Source organism: Musca domestica, unplaced genomic scaffold (genome assembly GCF_030504385.1).
Source record: "Musca domestica strain aabys unplaced genomic scaffold, Musca_domestica.polishedcontigs.V.1.1 35, whole genome shotgun sequence".
Lineage (NCBI taxonomy): Eukaryota > Metazoa > Arthropoda > Insecta > Diptera > Muscidae > Musca > Musca domestica.
The window spans coordinates 3,544,489-3,567,911 of record NW_026712315.1 but is presented as its reverse complement, the minus strand read 5'-3'; the positions used below and the strand labels follow the sequence as shown (position 1 = coordinate 3,567,911).

Here is a 23,423-nt window from a genome sequence, read left to right as displayed (position 1 = left end):
CAAACTTATAATACCCCCAACACATAGTGTTGTAGGGTATAAAAATTCCGGTAAAAAATATCGCTCAAATCAACAAAATTCCAAATATCGGGAGGTATCGTAATATGGGGGCTATACGAAAACGTGGACCTACATACGAGACTTCTGTCACAAGCTATAGTATCCATTACGAGTACGATATTTGTAGGAATTCCATTAAAAAAAATTTCTCTAAAACCATATTAATTCCGAAGAAAGGGATGTACAGTCATAAGGGGGCTATACGAAGACGTGGACCTGCATATGCTATTTTTCGCCACAGGCTTCAGTGTGAATATTTGAAAAAAAAACGAAATTGGAAAAAATTCTGATAAAAAGTGTCGCTAAAATCACCAACATATCGAATATCCGCAGGTATTTTTATAAGGGGGTTATAGGACAGTGACAGAATATCTTCCAAATGTTCTCGATGTATGAAAAGCCTACAGACGCTTTCTGTGTTAAAGAGGAACTTCTTATATTTTATTTAACCACAAGTTGTTTTTTGCTATATTCCAGAGCTATTTTCTCTATAAAATACCTGTCATACCCGTTCAATATTTTTCCTATTCACATAAAAAAAATCTCGACCGGTGTAAAAGCAAAATAACCAACATTTTCCCATTACTGCACATGTTGAGCAAACTGCCAGGACTAAAAAAAAATCTGCATGCCAGACCTCAAGAGTCAATCAACAGCCATTATATTTCAATTCTTGGACTATGTCCAATCTTTAAACTTTTCATAATTGACTTTCGTTTCGTTAATTGGTGGCGCCAGCAACATAATGGACTGTCATCCAAATAAAAAAGGCAAAATTTCCAGTTTTTTTGTAGATATATGAGACAATCCCAAAGGTAATGGAAATCCTCCTTCCGATATTCGATATTTTGATGATTTGAGGGTCATTACTCACCGTAAATGCTTCAATTTTCGTCTATGATGAAGTTTGTAATGGGTACCATAGGCTCTGACAGAACATTGTGTGCACGTCTTCGTATAGCCCCCATATTACGATACCTCCCGATATTCGGAATTTTGATTATTTTAACGATATGTGCTATCGGATTTGTTTCAAACTTCATATTTAAAGTTTGGAATCGATACTACAGCCAAAAAATTGCAAATGTATGCAGATCTACATCTTCGTATAGCCCCCTCATTAAGAATATATAAAGATTTAAAGTTGGTAATGAATGACAAAAATTGGCCACGTCCTCGTATAGTTCCCACATAAAGGTATCACCCAATATTTGGTATTTTGCTGATTCTGAGGGACATTCATCACTGAAATTGTTTCAAATTTCGCATTTGAAGTTCGTAATGGGTACTACAGCCTTTTATTAAAAAAATATTATATGCAGACTCACGTCTTCATATAGCCCTCATGTAGCGATACCTCCAGATACTCAGTATTTTGATTATATTCGCAACGTATACACCGGAATTGCTTCAAACTTCGTCTTTGAAAGTCGTAATGGGTACATCTTCATAGAGTCCCCATGCAATGTTACCTCCAATATTCGGTATTTTGATGATTTTAAGGGACATCGATCACCGGAATTGTTTTAAATTTCGTATTTGAAATTCGTAATGGGAACTACAGGCTAAACAGGTGATTTCTATACACAATTCTACGAGGCCTCCAAATTACCTCATCTATAGAGGACTTCTGGAGGGTCTGTTATCTATAAAAAAAAAAACCTCATAAAAAATTCTTTTATACCTCTGGAATGTACAGGGTAAGATTAAACAACTGCAAATAATTTCAAACTGCTCTCATTTCCAAGCCACTCGTCCGACAGCTATAAAAAGTATTCCAGTGACCGCTCATTATATTGTTTACAAGCGTGCACAAGCATTTTTGGTGAGAATTTTCCAGAAAAAAAATTATTCGTGATGGAATTCAAGCGTGATAGTGCGATTTCGTTATATTTGGCTCCAGCATTTAAATGTGAATAAATCTTTTGCGTTTCGTACCGTTGCTCGTTACCGACAACATGATACTGGTAGCGTAGCCCGACATATGTCAATGAAGTGGACGGAAGAAAACAACGACATCAGCAGAAATGGTTCGAAAAGTAAAGAACGACTTGATCGAAATCCGCGTCGCAGTGGCCGAAAAATGGCTCGTGAGCAGAACATATCGCAATATTCCATTCGGCTCAGAGTAAAGCCATTGAAATTCCAAAAAAAATACCGCAACAGAAAGAAAATAGACTCTAAAGACTCGCTTGGCCGAAAGTGTTGAGCTGCCGAATTTGGTTTTCTCCGATGAGAAAACTTTCGCTGTCCAGCAAACAAAATTATCCTCTTTACTTGCCAAAGAGGTCAGCTGAAAATGTGCACCTTCGGTTGGCCACCAGAACTCAAGCGCCGGCCATGGTGATGGTGTGGGCCATAACGCCCACACAGCCGATGGTCGCTCTCGACTCGTATTAACCTTCCGTGGGATCAGAATAAATGCCGAATATTATGGCGAAAATATTCTGGAGGGTGTATTAAAGCCTTGGGCACGCAAACATTTTGGCCGTAGACCTTGGACATTCCAACAGGACCCAGCACCATCGCGATCAGCACGCGCTACCCAAAAATGGTTACAGAATTAGGCTCCTCCCTTCATTTCCAGTGCACAATGGCCACCAAAATATCCGGATACCAATCCGTTGGACTATTATGTCTAGAGTATTTTCGGAAAGCAAGGTTGGCAGTAAAAAAACACCTCAAGCAAGCGCTTTGCCGGGAATGGGCCAGAATACCGCAGAGCAACATTCGGATAGCGTGTAACGGTTTCAAGGCCATAATTCGTGCCGAAGGTGACTAATTCGAACAAATCTAACATTATTCTAAAATTTGATGCTATTTCCGACATTTTTTTTGCTTTCATTCAATAAATTTCAAAAAAAAAATGTAAAAATTATGGCGTTTGACTTTGTTGCAGTTCTTTATCTCACCCTGTATTTTCAATATTGATAACCTCTTGAGAATTTCCAATCTTTTTCTGTAATTTGGAGGGTTTTCTATCTATAGCAGATCATCAGAGTGCACTCTCTTTATGTTTATCTCAACCTAAAGTGTACCAACCAAAAAAATAAAAAACCTCAAGAAGCACATCGGAAAAACCATATGTCAGTAAAAGCCGCCTCAAGGAACAATTATCTATAAAGTTCAAATTGTGGGACTTCCATATCTAGAAAGTTGCCAGAATTTTATTTTATAAGATTTTATTTGAAAACATTTTTCGACGGATGTTTTCGTTTTTTTTTTTTTTTTTTTTGAATTTTTTTTTGAAAATTCAAATTTCTTTGAAAATAATGGTGGAGGGCCCAGCCGAACTTAGCTCCGTTGTTTATTACATTTGCCATATATTTAAAATAACATACCTTGAGATAATAGCATTAGAAAATCAGACCATCAGCTGATTTTATATTTTTGGTTTTTTTGTCGAGTACTTTTTTTGGAAATCGCTCCCCGTCAAAATCCAAAGGAAATGTCTCATACTATCTAGTGAATGAAACAAGCTCTCAATTCATTTTAAAAGCATTTATAAGTCACAGTTGAAAAGTTGCCATTTATGCCAACGGTTACAAACGTGTGTATTATCGTGATCGTGATTTGAGCAAGAATATACTCTATTAATTAAAAAAAAGTCGGCGTATCGATCACCTGCCAATAAAAATATCGGAAAATATAAAACCAATTAGTTTATATGCGGAAACGAAAAAAAAGTTATAATTTATCAGAGACGGTGATGCTTCGAACATCCTTGGCGCAAATCTAAAGACCTCAATTTACAAATTCCCCCTTTTTAATGGCTTGGCAGTCCGTGAAAAAAATTAAAATATGAACCACAAATACCAATTTTTAGACATATTCGTGGGAAAATGTGGTCAAAATCATCAAAATACCGAATATCGGGAGGTATCGCTATATGGGGCTATACAAAAACGTGGACCTATACATACAATGTTTCGCCACCGGAGCTAGAAACCATTACGAACTACAAATATCAATTTTCAGGCAAATCGGTTAATCATCAAAATCATCAAAATACCGAATATCGAGAGGTACCGTTATATGGCGGCTATACAAAAGCGTGGACCTATACATACAATGTTCCGCCATACGAACTAGGAGCCATTATGACCTACAAATACCAATTCTCAGATAAATCCATGAAGAAATGTGGCAAAAATCATCAAAATACCGAATATCGGGAGGTACCGTTATGTGGCGGCAATACTAAAACGTGGGCCTATATATGCTACGTTTCGCCATAAGAACTAGAACCCCTTTTCACTTACAAATACCAATTCTCAGATAAATGCGTGAAAAAATGTGGCAAAAATCATCAGAATACCGAATATCGGGAGGTACCGTTATATGTGGTCTATACTAAAACGTGGACCTTTACATGCAATGTTTCGCCACCGGAGCTAGAAACCATTATGACCAACAAATTCCAATTTTTAGACAAATCCGTGAAAAAAATGTGGCAAAAATCATCAAAATACCGAATATCGGGAAGTACCGTTATATGGTGGCTATACTAAAACTTGGACCTATACATGCAATTTTTGGCCACACGAACTAGGACCCATTATAACCTACATATACCAAGTCTAAGACAAACCCGTGAAAAAATTTTGCAAAAATCATCAAAATACCGAATATCGGGAGGTACCTTAAATGGCGGCTATACCAAAACGTGGACCTATACATGCAATATTTCGCCAACGGAGCTAGAACCCATTATAACCTACAAATACCAATTGTCAGTCAAATCGGTGAAAAAATGTGACACAAATCATCAAAATACCGAATATCGGGAGGTACCTTTATATGGCGGCTATACCAAATCGTGGACCTATACATGCAATTTTTCGCCAACGGAGCTAGAACCCATTATGACCTACAAATACCATTTCTCAGACAAATCCATGAAAAAATTTAGAAAAAATCATCAAAATACCGAATATCGGAAGGTACCGTTATATGGGGACCAAAACGTGGACCGATATATCTCATTTTCAATGCCAACCATCCTAGTCACAATACAAATTATTCTGCTAAATTTTGACGCTCTACGTCAAAAAATGTGGCCTGTATCGTGATTTCATCCGACAGACAGACAGACGGACAGCGTTAAATCGTCTTCGAATTTTAGATATATATTCATTATGGGGTCTATGACGAATATTTAGAGATGTTACAAATGGAATGACAAAGTAAATATACCCTCCATTCTAAGGTGGAGGGTATAAAAATACATTGCCCCCGCATTGACATCCTCTGCTGTGGCCATTTTCATTTTTAACACAGCCGCTGATACATTTCGAATTCAAGGTTATTTTCTTTTACATTTGGAGCATAAGCACCGCTTGTATTCAGACCGAGCTTTTCATCACACGACCATTGTCAGTTTATTTTTACGCTTCGTTTGTAAAATTTTAGCTCACTGATGGTTGTTGTTGCTACTGCTGCTCGGTCAACATTTGTATCTATTGTTTTCGGGGGGAGGGGGAGGCATTGATGGCGGCACTGTCATGACTGGAATGTTAAACAAGAACCGTCAATTATGAAATTCACAACATCTCATAATCATGCATTGCATTGAAATTGACCCATGAATTACATCCCAACCGGGTATTTTGAAATTAGTCTTCGTCAGCTCAGAGTTTTAAATAGTTTCATAATTTTTGTGCAGCACTTTTAACTGTTGAGATAAGAGCACAGTTTTAAAATATGAAATGTGATAATGGATATAAGTTATGTGGGGCGTATACATGTTGAAAATATGCATACGTCCCATGGGACGACATAACATATGTTTGATTCCAACCGATTTTAAAATAAACAAATTAATAAACTTTAATTGTGGGTACTATAAAGACTACTATTTTGGATACCATTTAGAAAAAATCATCAGGCAAGTAAAACAGGGACGATGCCTTTTGAAATTCCTCAATCTGCCTTAAAATCAGTTTTCATACTTTTGAACCGAAGGCCTTTGACAAATTCATTTAAAATGTTGTTAAAAATTTGCTTTAAGGTATAAAGGATGAGACCAAAAAAAAAAAAAACTGCAACAAAGTCAAATGCAATAATTTTTACATTTTGTTTTTGAAATTTATTGAATGAAAGCAAAAAATGTCGGAAATAGCATCAATTTTTATAATAATGTTACATTTTTCGAATTGGTCGCCTTTGGCACGAATTATGGCCTTCATAAATGGCAATATTTCATCTGAGACTTATAAATGCTTTTAAAATGAATTGCAAGCTCTCAATTCCATTCCATTCACTGGATAGTATGAGACATTTCCTTTGGACGTGGGCGAGAGATTTCCCAAAATAATTACCTGAAAAATTCCAAAAATATCAAGCCAGCTAATGGTCTATATTTCTAATGCTCTCGTCGTTTTAAATAAATGGCAAATATAATAGACAAAGGAGCTAAGTTTTTTTTTTACCATCCACCATTTAAAAAAAAATTTAATTTTCAAAAAAAAAATTTCGTCGAAAAACAATTTTTTAAAAAGAGCGTACTATTTTTATAGTTTCTATAGTTGGAAGACTTTTGAGTGGTCTTATATGTCGGGATAAAATTCTAGCAATTTTCTAGACATGGAAGTCCCACAATTTAAACTTTATAGATAATTGATCCTTGAGGCGGCTTCTACTGACATATGGTTTTCATGATGTGCTTCTTGAGGTTTTTTTTTGGATTGTACACTTTAAGTTGAGGTAAACATGAAGAGAGCGCACTCTGATGATCTGCTATAGATAGAAGACCCTCCAAATTACAGAAAAAGATTTGAAATTCTCAAGAGGTTGTCAATATAGTCAAACGCCATAATTTTTACATTTTGTTTTTGGAAGCAAAAAATGTCGGAAATAGCAACAAATTTTATAATAATGTTACATTTTTCGAATTGGTCACCTTTGGCACGAATTATGGCCTTCAAACGGCCAATGAAACCGTCACACGCTGTTGTTGTTGCTCTACGGTGAATGTTGCTCTACGGTATTTTCGCCCATTCCCGGCGAAGCGCTTGCTTGAGGTGATCGACTCTTTGGTATTTGCTAGTGTCAACCTTGCTTTCTAAAATACTCCAGACACAATTGTCAAACGGATTGGTATCCGGAAATTTTGGTGGCCATTGTGCGCTGGAAATGGGGCGAGGAACCTCATTTTTTAATCATTTATGGGTGGCGCGTGCTGATTGCAATGGAGCTTAGTCCTGTTAGAATGTCTAAGGTCTGGGGCCAAAATGTTTGCGTGCCCATGGCTTTAGTACACCCTCCAGAATTTTTTCGCAATAATATTCGGCATTTATTCGGATGACATAGTCGATTAATACGAGCGGAGAGCGACCATCGGCTGTTAAGGCGACCCACACCATCACCATTGGCGGCGCTTGAGTTCTGGTGGCCAACCGAAGATGCACATTTTCAGCAGACCACGATGGCAAGTAAACACGATCATTTTTTCTAATCGGAGAAAACCATATTCGGCAGTTCACCACTTTCGGCCAAGCCAAGCAACTCTTTAGCTCTTTTCAGTCTATTTTCTTTCTGTTGCGGTGTAAGTTCTTGCACCTTTTGGAATTGCAATGGCTTTACCCTGAGCTCATTTTTTGCCGAATGGAATATTGCGATATGTTCAGCTCATGAGCCATTATTCGGCCACTGCGAGCTAGTTTCGATCAAGTCGCTTCTTTACTTTTCGAACCATTTCTACTGATGTTGCTGTTTTCCTCCATCCCCTTCCTTGACGGCGGGTTACGCTGCCAGTTTCACGGTTACAATCGATGGTACGAGACACAAAATATTTATTCACATTTAAATGTTGGAGTGCTCTAACGATAGCCACTTGTGGTTTTCCAGGCAAATATAAAAAAATCTCCCAATCACGCTTGAATTCCATCACGAATAATTTTTGTTTTCAGGAAAATTCTCACCAAAATGCTTTTGTACGCTTATAAACAATATAATGAGCTGGCATTGGAATTATTTGAACAGCTGTCGGGCGAGTGCCTTCGAAATGACAGCAGTCTGCAGTTGGTTGCAGTTTTTTCATCTCACGCTGTATAGTTTGTAGAACCGCAATCAAGGAACCAAGAACCAACAAAAGTGGTTTGTTTTTTAAAGAACATCATTTCAGGATTAACAAACGTGATTTTTTTTTTTTTTTTTTTTTTTTGGAATCCTTACAACGTATTTTTTCCAAGGATCCTCTGGTTATAAAAATGGATTTTCAAAGCTTCTTTGAAGGTGTGGACTTATCTAAAAAAAATCAGGACATCCAATGGTCATAGGATTTTTTTTTTTTTTTTGCGGGGATCCTCTGAATGTCATGGACCCTCTGGCCATTGAAGTTTGAGTTTGGTCCAAGATTCTTCTAATTTTTAAAAATGGATTTAAAATATACCATTTTAAGGATCCTCTAGCCAATGAAGAATTATTATTTTTGGAGATTTTTTCCAAGGATCCTCTTATTATTACGAGTAGATTTTTCAAGTGTCTTTTGAATATTAGACGTGGAGATTTTTCAAAAATTTTTTTCAGGACACTGCATACCAACTATCCTCGATTCTATCCAAATATTGTGAATCAATGTCCGTTATCATTTTTTTTTTTTTTGTTTTTACTTCTTTATTAATATTTTATTAAAATCTCAACACAATTACAAAAATTGAAATCTTCTTGTTTTTACTGAGCTTCATCTATAGTTTGTAGAACCGCAATCAGAGAACCAGCTGTCTTAAACACCTGCAATAAATTTCAAATTTCGTGAGATATTTAATTTGAATTTTATGAAGATGACGAAGCATCGCCTCGACTTACCCACACAAACAAACTCAGATCGATCCTAAAAAACACTCCACGCATTTCACAGCTACGCTGAGCCCGAATCATTGGCAGCAACAACATGCGCTGGGTCGGGATCGGTAATTTGGACCAGGGAAAAATTAAATAGACTTTGGTGGCCACCAGCTCACTCTGCCGAAAAAAAAAATGTTTCGAGAAAAAGTAAAATATTTCAAAATTTTGAAAATAAGATACAAATTTTTAATTTAAATTTTAACAACATTTTTTCAATTTTCCCATTGAAATATTTGCAATATTTTCGAAAGGCTTGAATAATAAATGAAAAAAAAAATATGCTGTTTTTTATACCCTCTACCATACACAGTATGGAGGGTATATTAAGTTGGTCACAACGTTTGTAACTCATCGAAATAATAATTTTAGACCCAACAAAGTATATATATTCTGGTCAGCGTAAAATTCTAAGACGATTTAGAACTGTACTTTATCCCCTGGAGGTGATTTATCCCCATATATCGACACCTTCCGATATTCGGTATTTTTATGATTTTAACAGAATTTTTAATAGATTTCAATTTTTTTTTTTTTTTTTTTTTTTTTTGAAAATTTCCTAATTCGTTCCAAATGGCAGAATGTGTTCAAAGTTCGGTCCGGCCGAATTTACTGCTTGTTTACTTGTTATAACCTGAAATATCTTCAAAGATATTTGTTAAGCTTGTCCATTTTAGTCCTTGAATTTTCCTTAAGTTCGTCTTCCACCGTAACCAATTTATTTCCAAAATACTTCATTTTTCCAATCTGCCCCTCAACGGGCAAACCTTTCTTTAACTCCCCACCCCACCCCACCTCAACTCACCTCATCCGTTATACGCTGCGCATTGTAACAATATGTGGCCAATTGCATTGAAACGGCTCCCAAAAAAATACTCTGATAGAATAAATTAAACGCCGATTCTTTCGAATCCGAACTGCTTACGAAGAATACCGAACAACAAATCTGAATACTGGACACAACGAATTTCACAAAGGTTATGGCGCCATAGACCCGATTCAATTCCTTGACCAAATCCAAAGTGCGATTATGAAATCGTATGCAATCGTTGATGAGACGATGCTGCTCCTCGCTAATCGAAATTTCACTTCCATCCAGGGCCGTCGTGGCCCAGGCAGCCTGCTGGAAACGATGTGTCAAAATTCGAAATTGTGCCACGATATTCGACATCAGCCACGAGTAGAGAGTGTCAATGCCGATTGTCGTGAAACACAGTGTGCCCAAGCGAAGGAGGGTGATAATGTAGACCAGGGTGTAACCGTGCACGGTATCGTAATTCCAAAGGGAGCTGGGAAAATAAATGGGAAATAAGAAAACTATCAAATTTAATGTGTCTCGCATTTGAAGAAAATTAAGGCGATTGTAGAAATGTTAGCAATTTTATCAAAATGTCCAGAATCCACAAAAACATCTTTCCAGTGACAATTAACCTAATTTTTGTTTCAATTGTTTTTTTTTTCTGGAATTTTAAAAAATTTATAGAATACGATTTACTTACGGTGATGCAACTGGCGTCACATAAACAAGGTATCCATTTCTCAAGTAGCCGAGAATGGTTCGTGCAAATGGCAGCGTCATCCCAAAGAAAGTGGTTCCATAAATGACAATACAATACAAAGTACAGATTCGAATATCCTTTCTATTCTCTTCTTTTATTATGGCCAATTCCTCGGACTGGGCTGGAAAGAGAGCGATTTTTATTTCAAGGAGAATAACTTTACAAGGACTAAATTATCCACCATAAGGATTTTTCATGGGGGTTTTCTTTTATAGAGGACAAAACGATCCCTTAACTGTAGTTTTAAAAATATATATATTTTTTTTTTTCAAGGACCTTCAGACCGCGAAGAGTGAACTTTCAAGGAGAATATCTTTGAAAGCGCTAAATTACCCATCATAATGATTTTTCAAGAGGTTTTCCTTTTGTCAAGGACAACCCAATACTTAAACTGAGAATAAAAAAAAAAACAAAGTCATTTTTAAAGAACATTTTTTCAAAAACGAAAGGGCGTGGAGTTTCACAAAAAAATATATATTTTTTTAAGGACCTTCATAATGTTTGCTCAAGGACGCTTTGATCCAAAAATTTGGGGTTCAGATAATATTTTTCAAGAATAAAAAAATCGTGGATTTTTAAAAAAATATTTTTTCATGAATAAGCAAACGTGGATTTTTTAAAGAAAATTTTTTCAAGAATAAGCAAACGTGGATTTTTTAAAGAATATTTTTTCAAAAATAAGTAAACGTGGATTTTTTAAAGAATATTTTTTCAAAAATAAGTAAACGTGGATTTTTTAAAGAATATTTTTTCAAAAATAAGTAAACGTGGATTTTTTAAAGAATATTTTTTCAAAAATAAGTAAACGTGGATTTTTTAAAGAATATTTTTTCAAAAATAAGTAAACGTGGATTTTTTAAAGAATATTTTTTCAAAAATAAGTAAACGTGGATTTTTTAAAGAATATTTTTTCAAAATAAGTAAACGTGGATTTTTTAAAGAATATTTTTTCAAAAATAAGTAAACGTGGATTTTTTAAAGAATATTTTTTCAAAAATAAGTAAACGTGGATTTTTTAAAGAATATTTTTTCAAAAATAAGTAAACGTGGATTTTTTAAAGAATATTTTTTCAAAAATAAGTAAACGTGGATTTTTTAAAGAATATTTTTTCAAAAATAAGTAAACGTGGATTTTTTAAAGAATATTTTTTCAAAAATAAGTAAACGTGGATTTTTTAAAGAATATTTTTTCAAAAATAAGTAAACGTGGATTTTTTAAAGAATATTTTTTCAAAAATAAGTAAACGTGGATTTTTTAAAGAATATTTTTTCAAAAATAAGTAAACGTGGATTTTTTAAAGAATATTTTTTCAAAAATAAGTAAACGTGGATTTTTTTAAAAATATTTTTTCAAAAATAAGTAAACGTGGATTTTTTAAAGAATATTTTTTCAAAAATAAGTAAACGTGGATTTTTTAAAGAATATTTTTTCAAAATAAGTAAACGTGGATTTTTTAAAGAATATTTTTTCAAAAATAAGTAAACGTGGATTTTTTAAAGAATATTTTTTCAAAAATAAGTAAACGTGGATTTTTTAAAGAATATTTTTTCAAAAATAAATAAACGTGGATTTTTTAAAGAATATTTCTTCAAAAATAAGTAAACGTGGATTTTTTAAAGAATATTTTTTCAAAAATAAATAAACGTGGATTTTTTAAAGAATATTTTTTCAAAAATAAATAAACGTGGATTTTTTAAAGAATATTTTTTTTACGACAAGAGTTGAACTTGAATTTTTCAAAGAATGTTTTTTTTAAAGGAACCTCTTGTCGTTGAACTTGCATTTTTTAAAGAAAATTTTTTTTAAGGAACCTCTTGTCGTTGAACTTGCATTTTTTAAAGAAAATTTTTTTTAAGGAACCTTATGTCGTTGAACTTGCATTTTTTAAAGAATATTTTTTCAAAGACAATCTGGCTTTTGTATGAGGATATTCTTTGCGATTTTTTTTTTACAAAGATCCTCTGATCATTAAATATAGATTCCTCAAATACTTTTTAGGGACCCTCTGGCTATTAACGCTGGATTTTTAAAGAACCATGTAGCCAATAAACGGCCCTTTTTAAAAAGTTATTCATAACAAGATTTAATGTTTTGCCAAGGACCTTCAGACCACATGCCATAGATTTTTAGAGAATATTTTTTTAAGGACGAACATACATGGATTTTTATATAAAATTCTGTTAAGGACCTTCAGACAACCATAAGTGAACTCTTTTTAACAATATTTGTTCAAGGACGCTTTGGGTAAGAGACATGGATTTTTTTTACGAATATTTTTTTAAGGATAAAAACAACGTAATTTTTTAGAGATTTTTTTTTTTTCAAGAATAAACAAACATAATTTTTTTTTAAAAAATATTTTTTTAATGCCCTTCTGGCACTTGGATGGGGATTGTGAGCTTTTTTCTAAAGGATCCTCTGGGCATTAGATATGGATTTTTCAAATACTTTTTTAAGGAGCATCTAGCCATTAACGGCGGAGTTTTAAAGGATTCTGTGGCCATTAAACGTAAAGGACCAAGGACCTTCAGACCACACACCATGGAGTTTTTAAAGAATATTTTTTCAGGAACAATGTGGATAAAAAAAATATATATATTTTCTTCAAGGACCTTCAGACAAGCAAACTTTAACCTTTTTAAGAATATTTTTCAAGGACGCATTGGCTAACGATCATGGATTTTTAAAGAACTTTTTTCAAGGATCAACAAACATGGATTTTTTAAATAATTTCTTTCAAGGATCAGCTAAAGTGTTGTTTTTAAATAACTTTTTTCAAGGATCAACTAACATGTTTTTTAAGGAACGTATTTCAAATTTTTTAATTTCCTTTAAGGATCGTGGTTTATTTAAAAAATTTCTTTCAAGGATCAATTAAAAAGGGTTATTTTTAATAATTTCTGTCAAGGATCAACAAACAAGGATTTTTCAAGAATATTTTTTCAAGGACTCCCTACCTATTGAATGGGGATTTTTTGAGATATTTCCCTTTCAAGGACCCATTGAATAGGAATTTTTTTGAGATTTTTTTCCCTTTCAAAAACACATTGAATGGGGATTTTTTTGAGATTTTTTTTCCCAAGGACTATGTGGCCATGGAATGGAGATTTTTTCCAAAGGACCCTCTGCCTATTGTGTAGCGATTTTTTTGAGTTTTTTTTCAAAAGGATCCTCCTTGTATTAGTTGTGGATTTTTCAAAAAAAAAAAAATAAGGATCTTGTTATTATTAAAAGTGGCTTTTTTAAGATTTTTTTAAAGGATATTCGGACCATTAATGTTTCATGTTTTTTTAGATTTCATTCCAACGATCCTCTCATTATTATACGTGGAGTTTTTATAGAATTCTTTCAAGGACCTCTGACCATGGAAGGTGGTTTCTTTTTTTAGATTTTTCCATGGATTCTTTGTCTACTAAACGTGATTTTGTTTTTTTTTTTTTAATGATCCTCCACCTATAAATAGGGGATATTTAAAGGATATTTTTAAGTACCCTCTGGCCATTAATGGTGTTTTTTTTTTTAAGTTTTAGTCCTAGGATCCGTTGATCATTGAACGTGGATTTTGTGATTTTTTCCAAGGACCTCTGACTATTGAAGAGGGATGTTTTGAGATTTTTGCCAAAGATTCTCCTTCTGGACATTAATGTTTTATTTTATTTTTTCTAGATTTCTTTCCGAAGATCCTCTAATTTTTATACGTGAAGTTTTTAATGAATTCTTTAAAAGACCTCTGACCATGGAAGGTGGTTTCTTTTTTTAGATTTTTCTATGGATTCTTTGTCTACTAAACGTGATTTTGTTTTATTTTTTTCCAACGATCCTAGGGGATCGATAAGGGATTTTTAAAGGATATTTTTAAGTACCATCTGGCCATTAATCGTGTTTTTTTAAAGATTTTTTCCAAAGACCTCTGACCATTGAAGGGGGATTTTTTGGAGATTTTTTCCAAGGACCTCTGACCATTGAAGCGGGATTTTTTTTTTCAATTTTCCAAAGATTTTCTAATTATTAAACTTGGATATTTTTAAAGCCGCTTCAAAGAATCATCTGGTCATTGATTTTTCTGAGATTTTTTTCCAGGGTCCCAGATTATTAGACGTAATTTTTTGAGATTTTTTTGCAAGCATTGATTGATTATTCGACTTATACTTCTTAAAGATTTTTTAAGAGACCTTTGGCCATTGAAGGTTGATTTTTCCAAGGATTCTCTGGTTATAAAACATGGATTTTTAAAGAGCATTTTTTCAAGGATCCTCTGCTTATTATACGTGAGATATTTTAAAGAGTTGCTTTCAAGGACACTCTGGCCATTTAAGATTGAGTTTGTCTCAAGGTTTTTTTTTCCAAGGATCCTCTGATTGTTAAACGTGTATTATTAATGATTGTTCTTTTTTCAAACCTCTGATTATTGGATTCGGATTTTTTTCAAAGGATCCTCTCATTGTTAAATTCTTTTTTATAGGTTTTTTTTCAAGCACCTTTCTGGTCGATTTCTTTAGATTTTTTTCCAAAGAAGTGGAATCTTTTTGAGATTTTTTTTCTAAGGATCCTGTGACAATTAAAAATGCGTTTTATAAAGTTTTTTCAAGGACCATTTGGCCATTGAAGCTGAATTTTTTTTAAAACATGCGTTTTTAAAGAATATTTGTTTTCAAGGATCCTCTGCTTCTTAGACGTGGATATTCTAAAGAGTTGTTTTCATGGACAGTCTGGCCAATAAAAGTTGAGTGTGTTTCAAGGATTTTTTCCAAGGATTCTGAACTTTTAAAGATGGTTTTTTCAAGGAGCTCTTACTATTTAAGGCGGATTTTTTTTAAATAATATTTCCTCTGATTATTATATGTGGATTTTTTTTACGATTTTTTTAACAACATTCCGGCCAGTAAAGTTGAGTTTGTATCAATGATTTTCTGATTATTGAACTTGGGTTAGAAAACATTAAAGGAACATCTGGACCTTGAAGGTGGATATTTAAAAGATTTTTTCTCCAAGGGTTGTCTAATTATAAATCTTGGGTCTTGAAATAATTTTATTTTCCCAATTTTTTGAGATTTATTCTTTATTCTGATTTTAAACTTTGATTTGAAAGGCACTTGTTTTCAAGAAGCAATAAACTTGAACATAAACGCATAAACAAAGGATCCTCAGAATACCAAACTTAGATTTTTGACAGAATATTTTTTCCAGGACACTCATCACCAAACATGTGTTTTTTAAACAAACTTTAAAGGACTCCCCAAAAAATCCTAACATTTTTTGACTTACCATTAAACGCAAACGGACTCCCCAAAAAATCCTAACATTTTTTGACTTACCATTAAACGCATCCGTCTGCAACATTCTCACCAATTCCACAATCCCTTGGCGTTTAAAAAAGAAAATCACCAATTTGGTTATGCAAATAACCCCCTGGCAGGACAGGGCAATGGAATAGGCAGCCGAAACAATGTCGCTCGTATAGACATACGAATAATGCCCAATTGAGATATATTGCAGAACCGTCAAAATAAACAACACTGCATATCGAATGGGATGCCTGAAGATGCGTTCCGAACCGGCGGGGCTCATCGATTCGACTTCAACACCCAAGGCAGCAAATGCAAATTTTTGCATGCCAAAATAACGTTTTAATATTTTCATTTTCGTCTGCGATTGGTTCGATTTTTCCGAATATGTCCACAACTCTGTAGGACGTTCATAAGGCAACTAATGTCTTAAGGGTAGGCATTTTCAAAACTGGAAATTAAAAAGGAAATTGATTTTTACAATGAGAATTGACAAACCTTCAATTATTATTTTAATAATTCGGTGAATTAGAAAAATGTAGGTAGCCCGTCCTCGGGTAAAATAGGAATTAGGTTAGCCATTTAGGGACATTAAAAACAAGACTACTTCTATAATTCAACTCAATCGGGTTTCTACTACTACTGAAAACCAAAAAAAAAAAAAATATTATCTAAGGACCTAACTTGGATTTTCAAAGAATTATTGTTCAAAGACAAAGAATTTAACAATCCTGGATTTTTCAAGGACTTCTTTCTCTCTTACTAATCGTAAAATATGTCCTTGAAAAAAATCTTGGAATGTCAATACTTTGTGTTCTAATGATGGTTGAAGAAGATTTTTTGAGTAATACACGTTCGGTAGCTTATTGGTCCTCGAAAAAAATCACGATTATTGGTCTTGGAACAAAGCTACGAAAATATTATTTAAAAAATTCCGATTTTGGTCCCTTCATGAAAATATTGAAAAAGCGTTAATTTCATGCTCTTCTGGCTATTCATAAAGAAAGTTGTTCCTTCAAAAATCTTAAGAAAAACACTATTTTCGGACCGGAAGCCGTTGAAAAAAATTCTATTGAGCGATGATTATTGCTCTATTTTGGTTGCTTGTTGGTCTGAAAAAAGGAATTCTTAAAATTCTTCGCGATTGTTTTTTTTTTGTTCCTTGAAAAAATATTTTTTAAAGAGTTCACGCTTGTTGATCCTTTGTTTCTGAAAAACTATTCTTTGAAGAATCTACGCTTGTTGATCCTTTGGTTCTTAAAAAATATTCTTTAAAAACTCCACATTTGTTGATCCTTGGGTTCTTAAAAAATGTCCTTAAAAATTCACGACTGTATGTCCTTTTGTCCTTGAAAAAATATTCTTTCAAAAATCCACGCTTGTTGATCCTTGGGTTCTTAAACATATACTTAAAAAATCATAACTATAAGTCATTTTGTCCTTGAAAAAATATTTTTTAAAAATCCCCGTTTGTTAGTCAAATGGCCCTTAAAGGAATATTTAAAAAAAATCAATGTTTAGCCTTGGAAAGAGTCTCTAAAAATAATTTTTCTTTCACTATCCTGGTCCTTAAAAAATATTCTTTGAAAAACCCACTTTTGTTGATCTTTTGGCTCTTGAAAAAATATTCTTTAAAATCCGCATTTGTTTATCTTTTGTTCCTTGAAAAAGTATTCCTTAAAATCCACGTTTGTTGATCCTTTGGTTCTTAAAAAAATGTGTTTTTTTTAATCCACGTTTGTTGATCCTTTGGTCCCAGAAAAAATATTCTTGAAAAAGACACGTTTTTTGATCCTTTGGTCCTTGAAAAAATATTCTTTGAAAAAGGCACGTTTGCTGATCCTTTGGTCCTTGAAAAAATATTCTTTAAAAATCCACGTTTGTTGATCCTTTGGTCCTTGAAAAAATATTTTTTAAAAAATCAACGTTTGTTGATCCTTTGTTTCTTGAAAAAAATATTCTTAAAAATCCACGTTTGTTGATCCTTTGGTCCTTCAAAAAATATTCTTTAAAAATCCACGTTTGTTGATCCTTTTGTCCTTGAAAAAATATTCTTTAAAAAATCCAAGTTTATTCATCCTTTCGTCCTTGAAAAAAAAATTAAAAAATCAACGTTTGTTGATCCTGTGGTTCTTGAAAAAATATTCTCTAAAAATCCACGTTTGTTGATCCTTTGGTCCTTGAAAAAATATTCTTTAAAAAATCCAAGTTTATTGATCCTTTCGTCCTTGATAAAAATATTTAAAAAATTAACGTTTGTTGATTCTTCGGTTCTTGAAAAAATATTCTTTAAAAATCCATGTTTGTTGATCCTTTGGTCCTTGAAAAAATATTCTTTAAAAAATCCACGTTTGTTGATCCTTTGGTCTTTTGAAAAATATTCTTTAAAAAATCCACGTTTGTTGATCCTTTGGTGCTTGAATAAATATTCTTTACAAATCCACGTTTGTTAATCCTTTGGTCCTTGAAAAAAATATTCTTTAAAAATCCAAGTTTGTTGATCCTTTGGTCCTTGAAAAAATATTCTTTAAAAATCCACGTTTGTTGATCCTTTGGTCCTTGAAAAAAATCCACGCTCTTTGGTACTTGAAAAAATATTCTTTATAAATCCAAGTTTGTCGATCCTTTTATCCTTGAAAAAATATTCTTTAAAAATCCACGTTTGTCTATCCTTTGGTCCTTGAAAGGTACTCTTTAAAAAAATCGATTTTGTTGACACTTCGGTTCTTAAAAAAATCCACGTCTGTTGATGCTTTAGTCCTCGAAGAAATATTTTTAAAAAAATCCACGTTTGTTGACACTTTGGTCCTTGGAAAAATATTCTTTAAAAAATCCAAGTTTATTCATCCTTTCGTCCTTGAAAAAAAAAATTTAAAAATCCACGTTTGTTGATCCTTTGGTTCTTGAAAAAATATTGTTTAAAACCACACATATTCTAGTCCTCTGGTATTAAAAACTGGTCTTCAAAAATCCGAGTTAGTTAGTCCTTTGATTATTGAAAAATATTTTTTGTTAATCCTTTGTCTTTGAAAAAATGTAAAAAACATGGCGTTCGACTTTGTTGCAGTTTTTAATCTCACCCTGTATTTTGGAAAGCAAGGTTGGCACTAAAAAATACCAAAGTGTCAAAGCAAGCTCTTCGCCGGAAATTTAAAAAAAAAGTACAAATTATGACATTTGACTTTCTTGCAGTTTTTTATCTCACCCTGTACATACATGATCTTAAACTACGCTTTACCTGCAAATACACTCACACAATTCACATCTACAGATTTTTTATTCATCTATAACATCTACAAAATACTACAATTTTATTCGATTTTATAAAGCATAAACTTTTTTGGTAATTATTAACCCCCTTTGCCCAGGCTCTATTTGTCCTCCTCCAAAGTTTTTAGGGCGGCAATCAACGAGCCAGCTGTCTTGAAAACCTAGAAAAAAATTAAAAACAAAAAAAACATTTCAAGTGCTCTCAAATTTTTCAAATTTAAAACAAACTCACCCACAAATACAAACTCAAATCGACGGTGAAGAATACCCCGCGCAGTTCACTAAAACGCTGGGCACGAATCATTGGCGGCAGTAGCATGCGTTTGGTGGACGCAGGCATTTTGGACCAGGGGAAGGTAGAATAGACTTTGGTGGCCACCTGAAAACTCTGGAGAGAGGGTTTTGAAATTAACAAAAATTAGAAAAAAAATTTAAGGATAAACAAAAAGTCCTTGACGGTTAATTTTATAGAAGTAATTTCATAGGAGGTTTTTTTCTTATAGGAAAAAAATCGTTTGTCAGGTTGCACCTATTTTTTCTGTAAAAAAATTTCCCATGCCCTGAGGACTTTTTCATATGAAAAAAAGCCATGGGACGGATTTTTTTCTATAGGAAAAAATTCCTAAGGCTCTGGAAAATGTGTTTTTATGAAAAATTCCCCAATATCCGGCGACTAATATTTTCTACAGAAAAAAGTCCACAATATCCGCTCTTTTTCTATAGAAAAAAATTCTCAATTACTGAGGTCCGAATTTGTACCCATAAGAAAAGATCCTAATTTCATTGTGAGGATTTTTGTATACCAAAAAATTCCTTAGTCCTCTGAGGACTGATTTTTTTCTCTAGAAAAAAATTCTCCGTTCTAGGTTGTGATTTTTTTATCGAAATAATCCTTCTTCTACTTCGTAATTTTAATTTTTCCTTACCACATCCGTTATTCTCTGTCCATTGTAACAGTACAACATCAGCTGCAGGGCCACAGCGCTTAACAGCAAAAATTGATACATCAATTTAGCCATTGATTGGCTGGCCCCAAAACTATTTAGAAAAAATGCCGAACAACAAATCTGGACACTGGACACCACGAATTTAACAAAAATTATGCCACCATAGACTAGATTCAATTCCTGTACCAAGTTCAGTGTACGATTATGAAATCGTACACAATCGAAAATTAAACGCTCCTGTTCCCGGCTCACCGACACCTCCGGGCGATCGAGACCCGGCGTCAACCATGCTGCACGCTGAAAACGTAACATTAAAATACGAAAGTGGGCCACGATGTTACACACCAGCCATGAAAATAAACTATCGATGGCCACCGAGGCAAAGGCCAGTGTATACATGCGCATCATGTTCCAAATGTAGACCAAGGAGTAGCCTGGTAAATGGCTATAGTCCCAGAGGTAACTGGAATTAACAAAAAAAGGAGTAAGAGAGAGAAAGGGAATTAAAAGAGAATCAATGTAAGAAATATTTAAGGAGTTCTGCCTGGATGCCATTATCCACTTACGTGGCAGGATGTGGTGGTACCAGCACCAGATTCCCATGTTTGATGTAGATGATGATGGTCTTAATAATCGGTGCAAAATACCAAAAAATCCCGTTGAAAACACTGCCGAACCATAGACCGTACAGTGGAGAACATCCCTGGAATTCTCTTCTTTGGTTATCACCAACTCGTCAGATTTGGCTGAAAAAGGGAAAGAGATGAAAATAAAGCTGGGTTTTCTCTATAGAAAGCACCTCTGTTCAGAGGAATAATTTTTTTTCAATTTTCTACAGCAAAAAATTTCTCATTTCTGAGGAATGATTTTTTTTAAAAAATTCTTCAATCTTGAGGAATGAAAAATTCATCAGTCCCGAGGAGTGATTTTTTTCTATAGAAAAAATGCATCAGTCCCGAGGAGTGATTTTTTTCTATAGAAAAAAATTCATCAGCCCTGAGGAGTGATTTGTTTCTATAGAAGAAAATCATCAGCCCTGAGGAGTGATTTTTTTCTATAGAAAAAATTCATCATCCCTGAGGAGTGATTTTTTTTTTTGTCTAGAGAAAAAAATTCATCAGCCCTGAGGACTGATTTTTTTCTATTTTTTTTAAATTTTATTGAATGAAAGAAAAAAATGTCGGAAATAGCATCAAATTTTAGAATAAGTTTAGATTTGTTCGAATTTGTGACCTTTGGCTCGAATTATGGCCTCCAAACGGCCAATGAAACCGTCACACGCTGCCCGAATGTTGATCTGCGATATTTTGGTCCATTCTTTTTAGTGCCAATCTTGCTTTCCAAAATACTCCAGACACATTTGTCCAACGGATTGGTATCCGGAGATTTTGGTGGCCACTGTGCGATGGAAATGAAGCGGGGAACCACATTTTTTAACCATTCTTGGTTACCAAGTGTTGAGTGCGGTGATGCTGAGTCCTGTTGGAATGTCCAAGTCTGCGGCCAAAATGTTTGCGTGCCCAGGGCTTTAATACGCCCTCCAGAATATTATGCATTTGATGCAGCGGCCCACACAATCACCATGGCTGCCGCTTGGGTTCTGGTGGCCAATCGAAGATGCACATTTTCAGCTGACCTGGCATATTTGGCAAGTAAACACGACCATTTTGTTTGTTTACAAACTGCGGGACAACGAATGTTTTCTCATCGGAAAAAAACAAATTTGACAGTTCACCACTTTCGGCCAAGCGAAGCTACTATTTAGCTTTTTTTGAGTCTAAGTTCTTGCACTTTTTGGAATTTCAATGGCTTTACCTCGAGCTCATTTTTCAATATTTGCCGAATGGAATAATCCGATATGTTCAGCTCACTAGCCATTTTTCCCCAGTGGCCGATCGATCAAGTCGCTTCCTTACTTTTACAAACATTTCTGCTGATGTTGCAGTTTTCTGCCGTCCTCTTCATTGACATATGTCGGGCTACGCTACCAGTATCACGGTTCGGTAACGAGCGTTGGTACGGGATACAAAAGTTTTATTCACATTTGAATGGTGGCTGGAGTGCTCTAACTATAGCCACTTGTGGTTTTCCAGCCAAATATAAAGAAATCACACAATCACGCTTGAATTCCATCACGAATAACTTTTGTTTCGGAAAATTCTCATCAAAATGCTTTTGTACACTTGTCAACAATATAATGAGCTGTCACTGAAATAACTTTAACAGCAGTCGGACGTGTGAATTCGAAATGACAGCAGTCTGAAGTTGATTGCAGTTTTTTTCATCTCACACCTGAGGAATAATTTTGTTTTTCTATAGAAAAAAAAGTCCTCAAAAATCCTTTTGTTTTAATCCTCGTAGTTTTCACACCTGAAATCATTTACTCACCATTGAAAACATCTTCCTGCAACATTTTGACCAATTTAACAATATCACGACGTTTAAAGAGAAAAATTAGAATTTTTGTCAAACAAATGACACCCTGGCACGAGAGGGAAAATGAATATGTCGCCGTAACCATGTTATTGGAATTCTTGTAGGCATAGTGTCCAATCGAGATGTACTGCAGCACAGGCATAACAGTTATCACCAGCAAAAGCAGGGGATGTTTGGCAATCCGTTCGGGGCCATTTGGCAGAAAGGCGTTCACATCAATTCCGATGGCGGTAAGAGTTCGTCGCTGTATACCAAAGTAACGTTTAACTATTTTCATGATGGTTTAAAAATTAGCGGAAATTTGTGAAACTGATTGGAATCGAGACGTAAGAAAGACTGTGGTAATGCTTGAGAAGGAGGATATTTAAATATGAAAATGAACTTGAAGCCCAGGAACGAAATATGAAATTGATACCCTACATTTATATGTTTTTTTCATTAATTTTGAGAAAAGAACGGGGCATAGCATTTTTAAAGAATGTCATTCCAAGGACCAAAAAATCACCGAATGTGGGTTTCTAAAGAATATTTTTCTAATGACCAGAGGACTAACAAACGTGAATTTTTAATGAATAAAATTTCAATAACCAAGGACTTACAGGCTTGGATTTTTTAAGAATATTCCTTCAAGGTTTGAAGGGCTATCAAACTTGGATTCTCAAAGAAACATTTTTAACAAACTTAGATTTTTAAGGAATATTTTTTCTAGGATCAAAGGACGAACAAATTTAGATTTTTATGCAAATTTTTTTTTCAAAGACCAAGGACAAAGGAAACTATAGAATATTTTTCCAAGGACTAACAAAGGTGTATTTTTTATTGAATAGCTTTTCAAGGACTAACAAATGCGGATTTTTAAGTAATATTATTTAGGGACCAAAGGACAAAGAAATTTGGACTTTAAAGGAATATTTTTTCAAGGATCAAAGGACTAACATATGTGAAATTTTAAGGAATATTTCTTCAAGGATCAAAGGACTAACAAATTTGTATTTTCAAAGAATATTTCTTCAAGGATCAA

The 23,423-nt window shown here is 33.9% G+C and overlaps 2 protein-coding genes across 2 annotated transcripts in view; one reads left to right on the top strand and one right to left on the bottom strand.

Annotated features, from left to right (window-relative positions):
- LOC101895174 (uncharacterized) overlaps positions 1–23,423 on the top strand; it is a 350,871-nt gene that overhangs the window by 234,627 nt on the left and 92,821 nt on the right. The gene's annotated exons all lie outside the window — the stretch shown is intronic.
- Positions 8,704–22,748, bottom strand: LOC105262520 (uncharacterized). Its single transcript, XM_059125665.1, has 9 exons — positions 22,355–22,748; positions 20,529–20,712; positions 19,946–20,429; positions 19,252–19,407; positions 15,780–16,170; positions 10,404–10,584; positions 9,710–10,193; positions 8,869–9,024; positions 8,704–8,793 (listed from the first exon to the last, which is right to left on the bottom strand). Exons 1-9 carry the CDS (start codon positions 22,677–22,679, stop codon positions 8,734–8,736), a joined length of 2,421 nt encoding a protein of 806 aa, XP_058981648.1. The 5' UTR covers positions 22,680–22,748; the 3' UTR covers positions 8,704–8,733.

Bases quoted from the DNA above. Each gene is read 5' to 3' on its own strand.
- LOC105262520 (XM_059125665.1), bottom strand. From the start codon at position 22,679: ATGAAAATAGTTAAACGTTACTTTGGTATACAGCGACGAACTCTTACC. The intron at 20,430-20,528 runs GTGGATAATGGC...TGTTAATTCCAG, and splicing joins CACCACATCCTGCCACGTAA to TTACCTCTGGGACTATAGCC. The intron at 16,171-19,251 runs GTGAGTTTGTTT...TTAAGACATTAG, and splicing joins ATTTGAGTTTGTATTTGTGG to TTGCCTTATGAACGTCCTAC.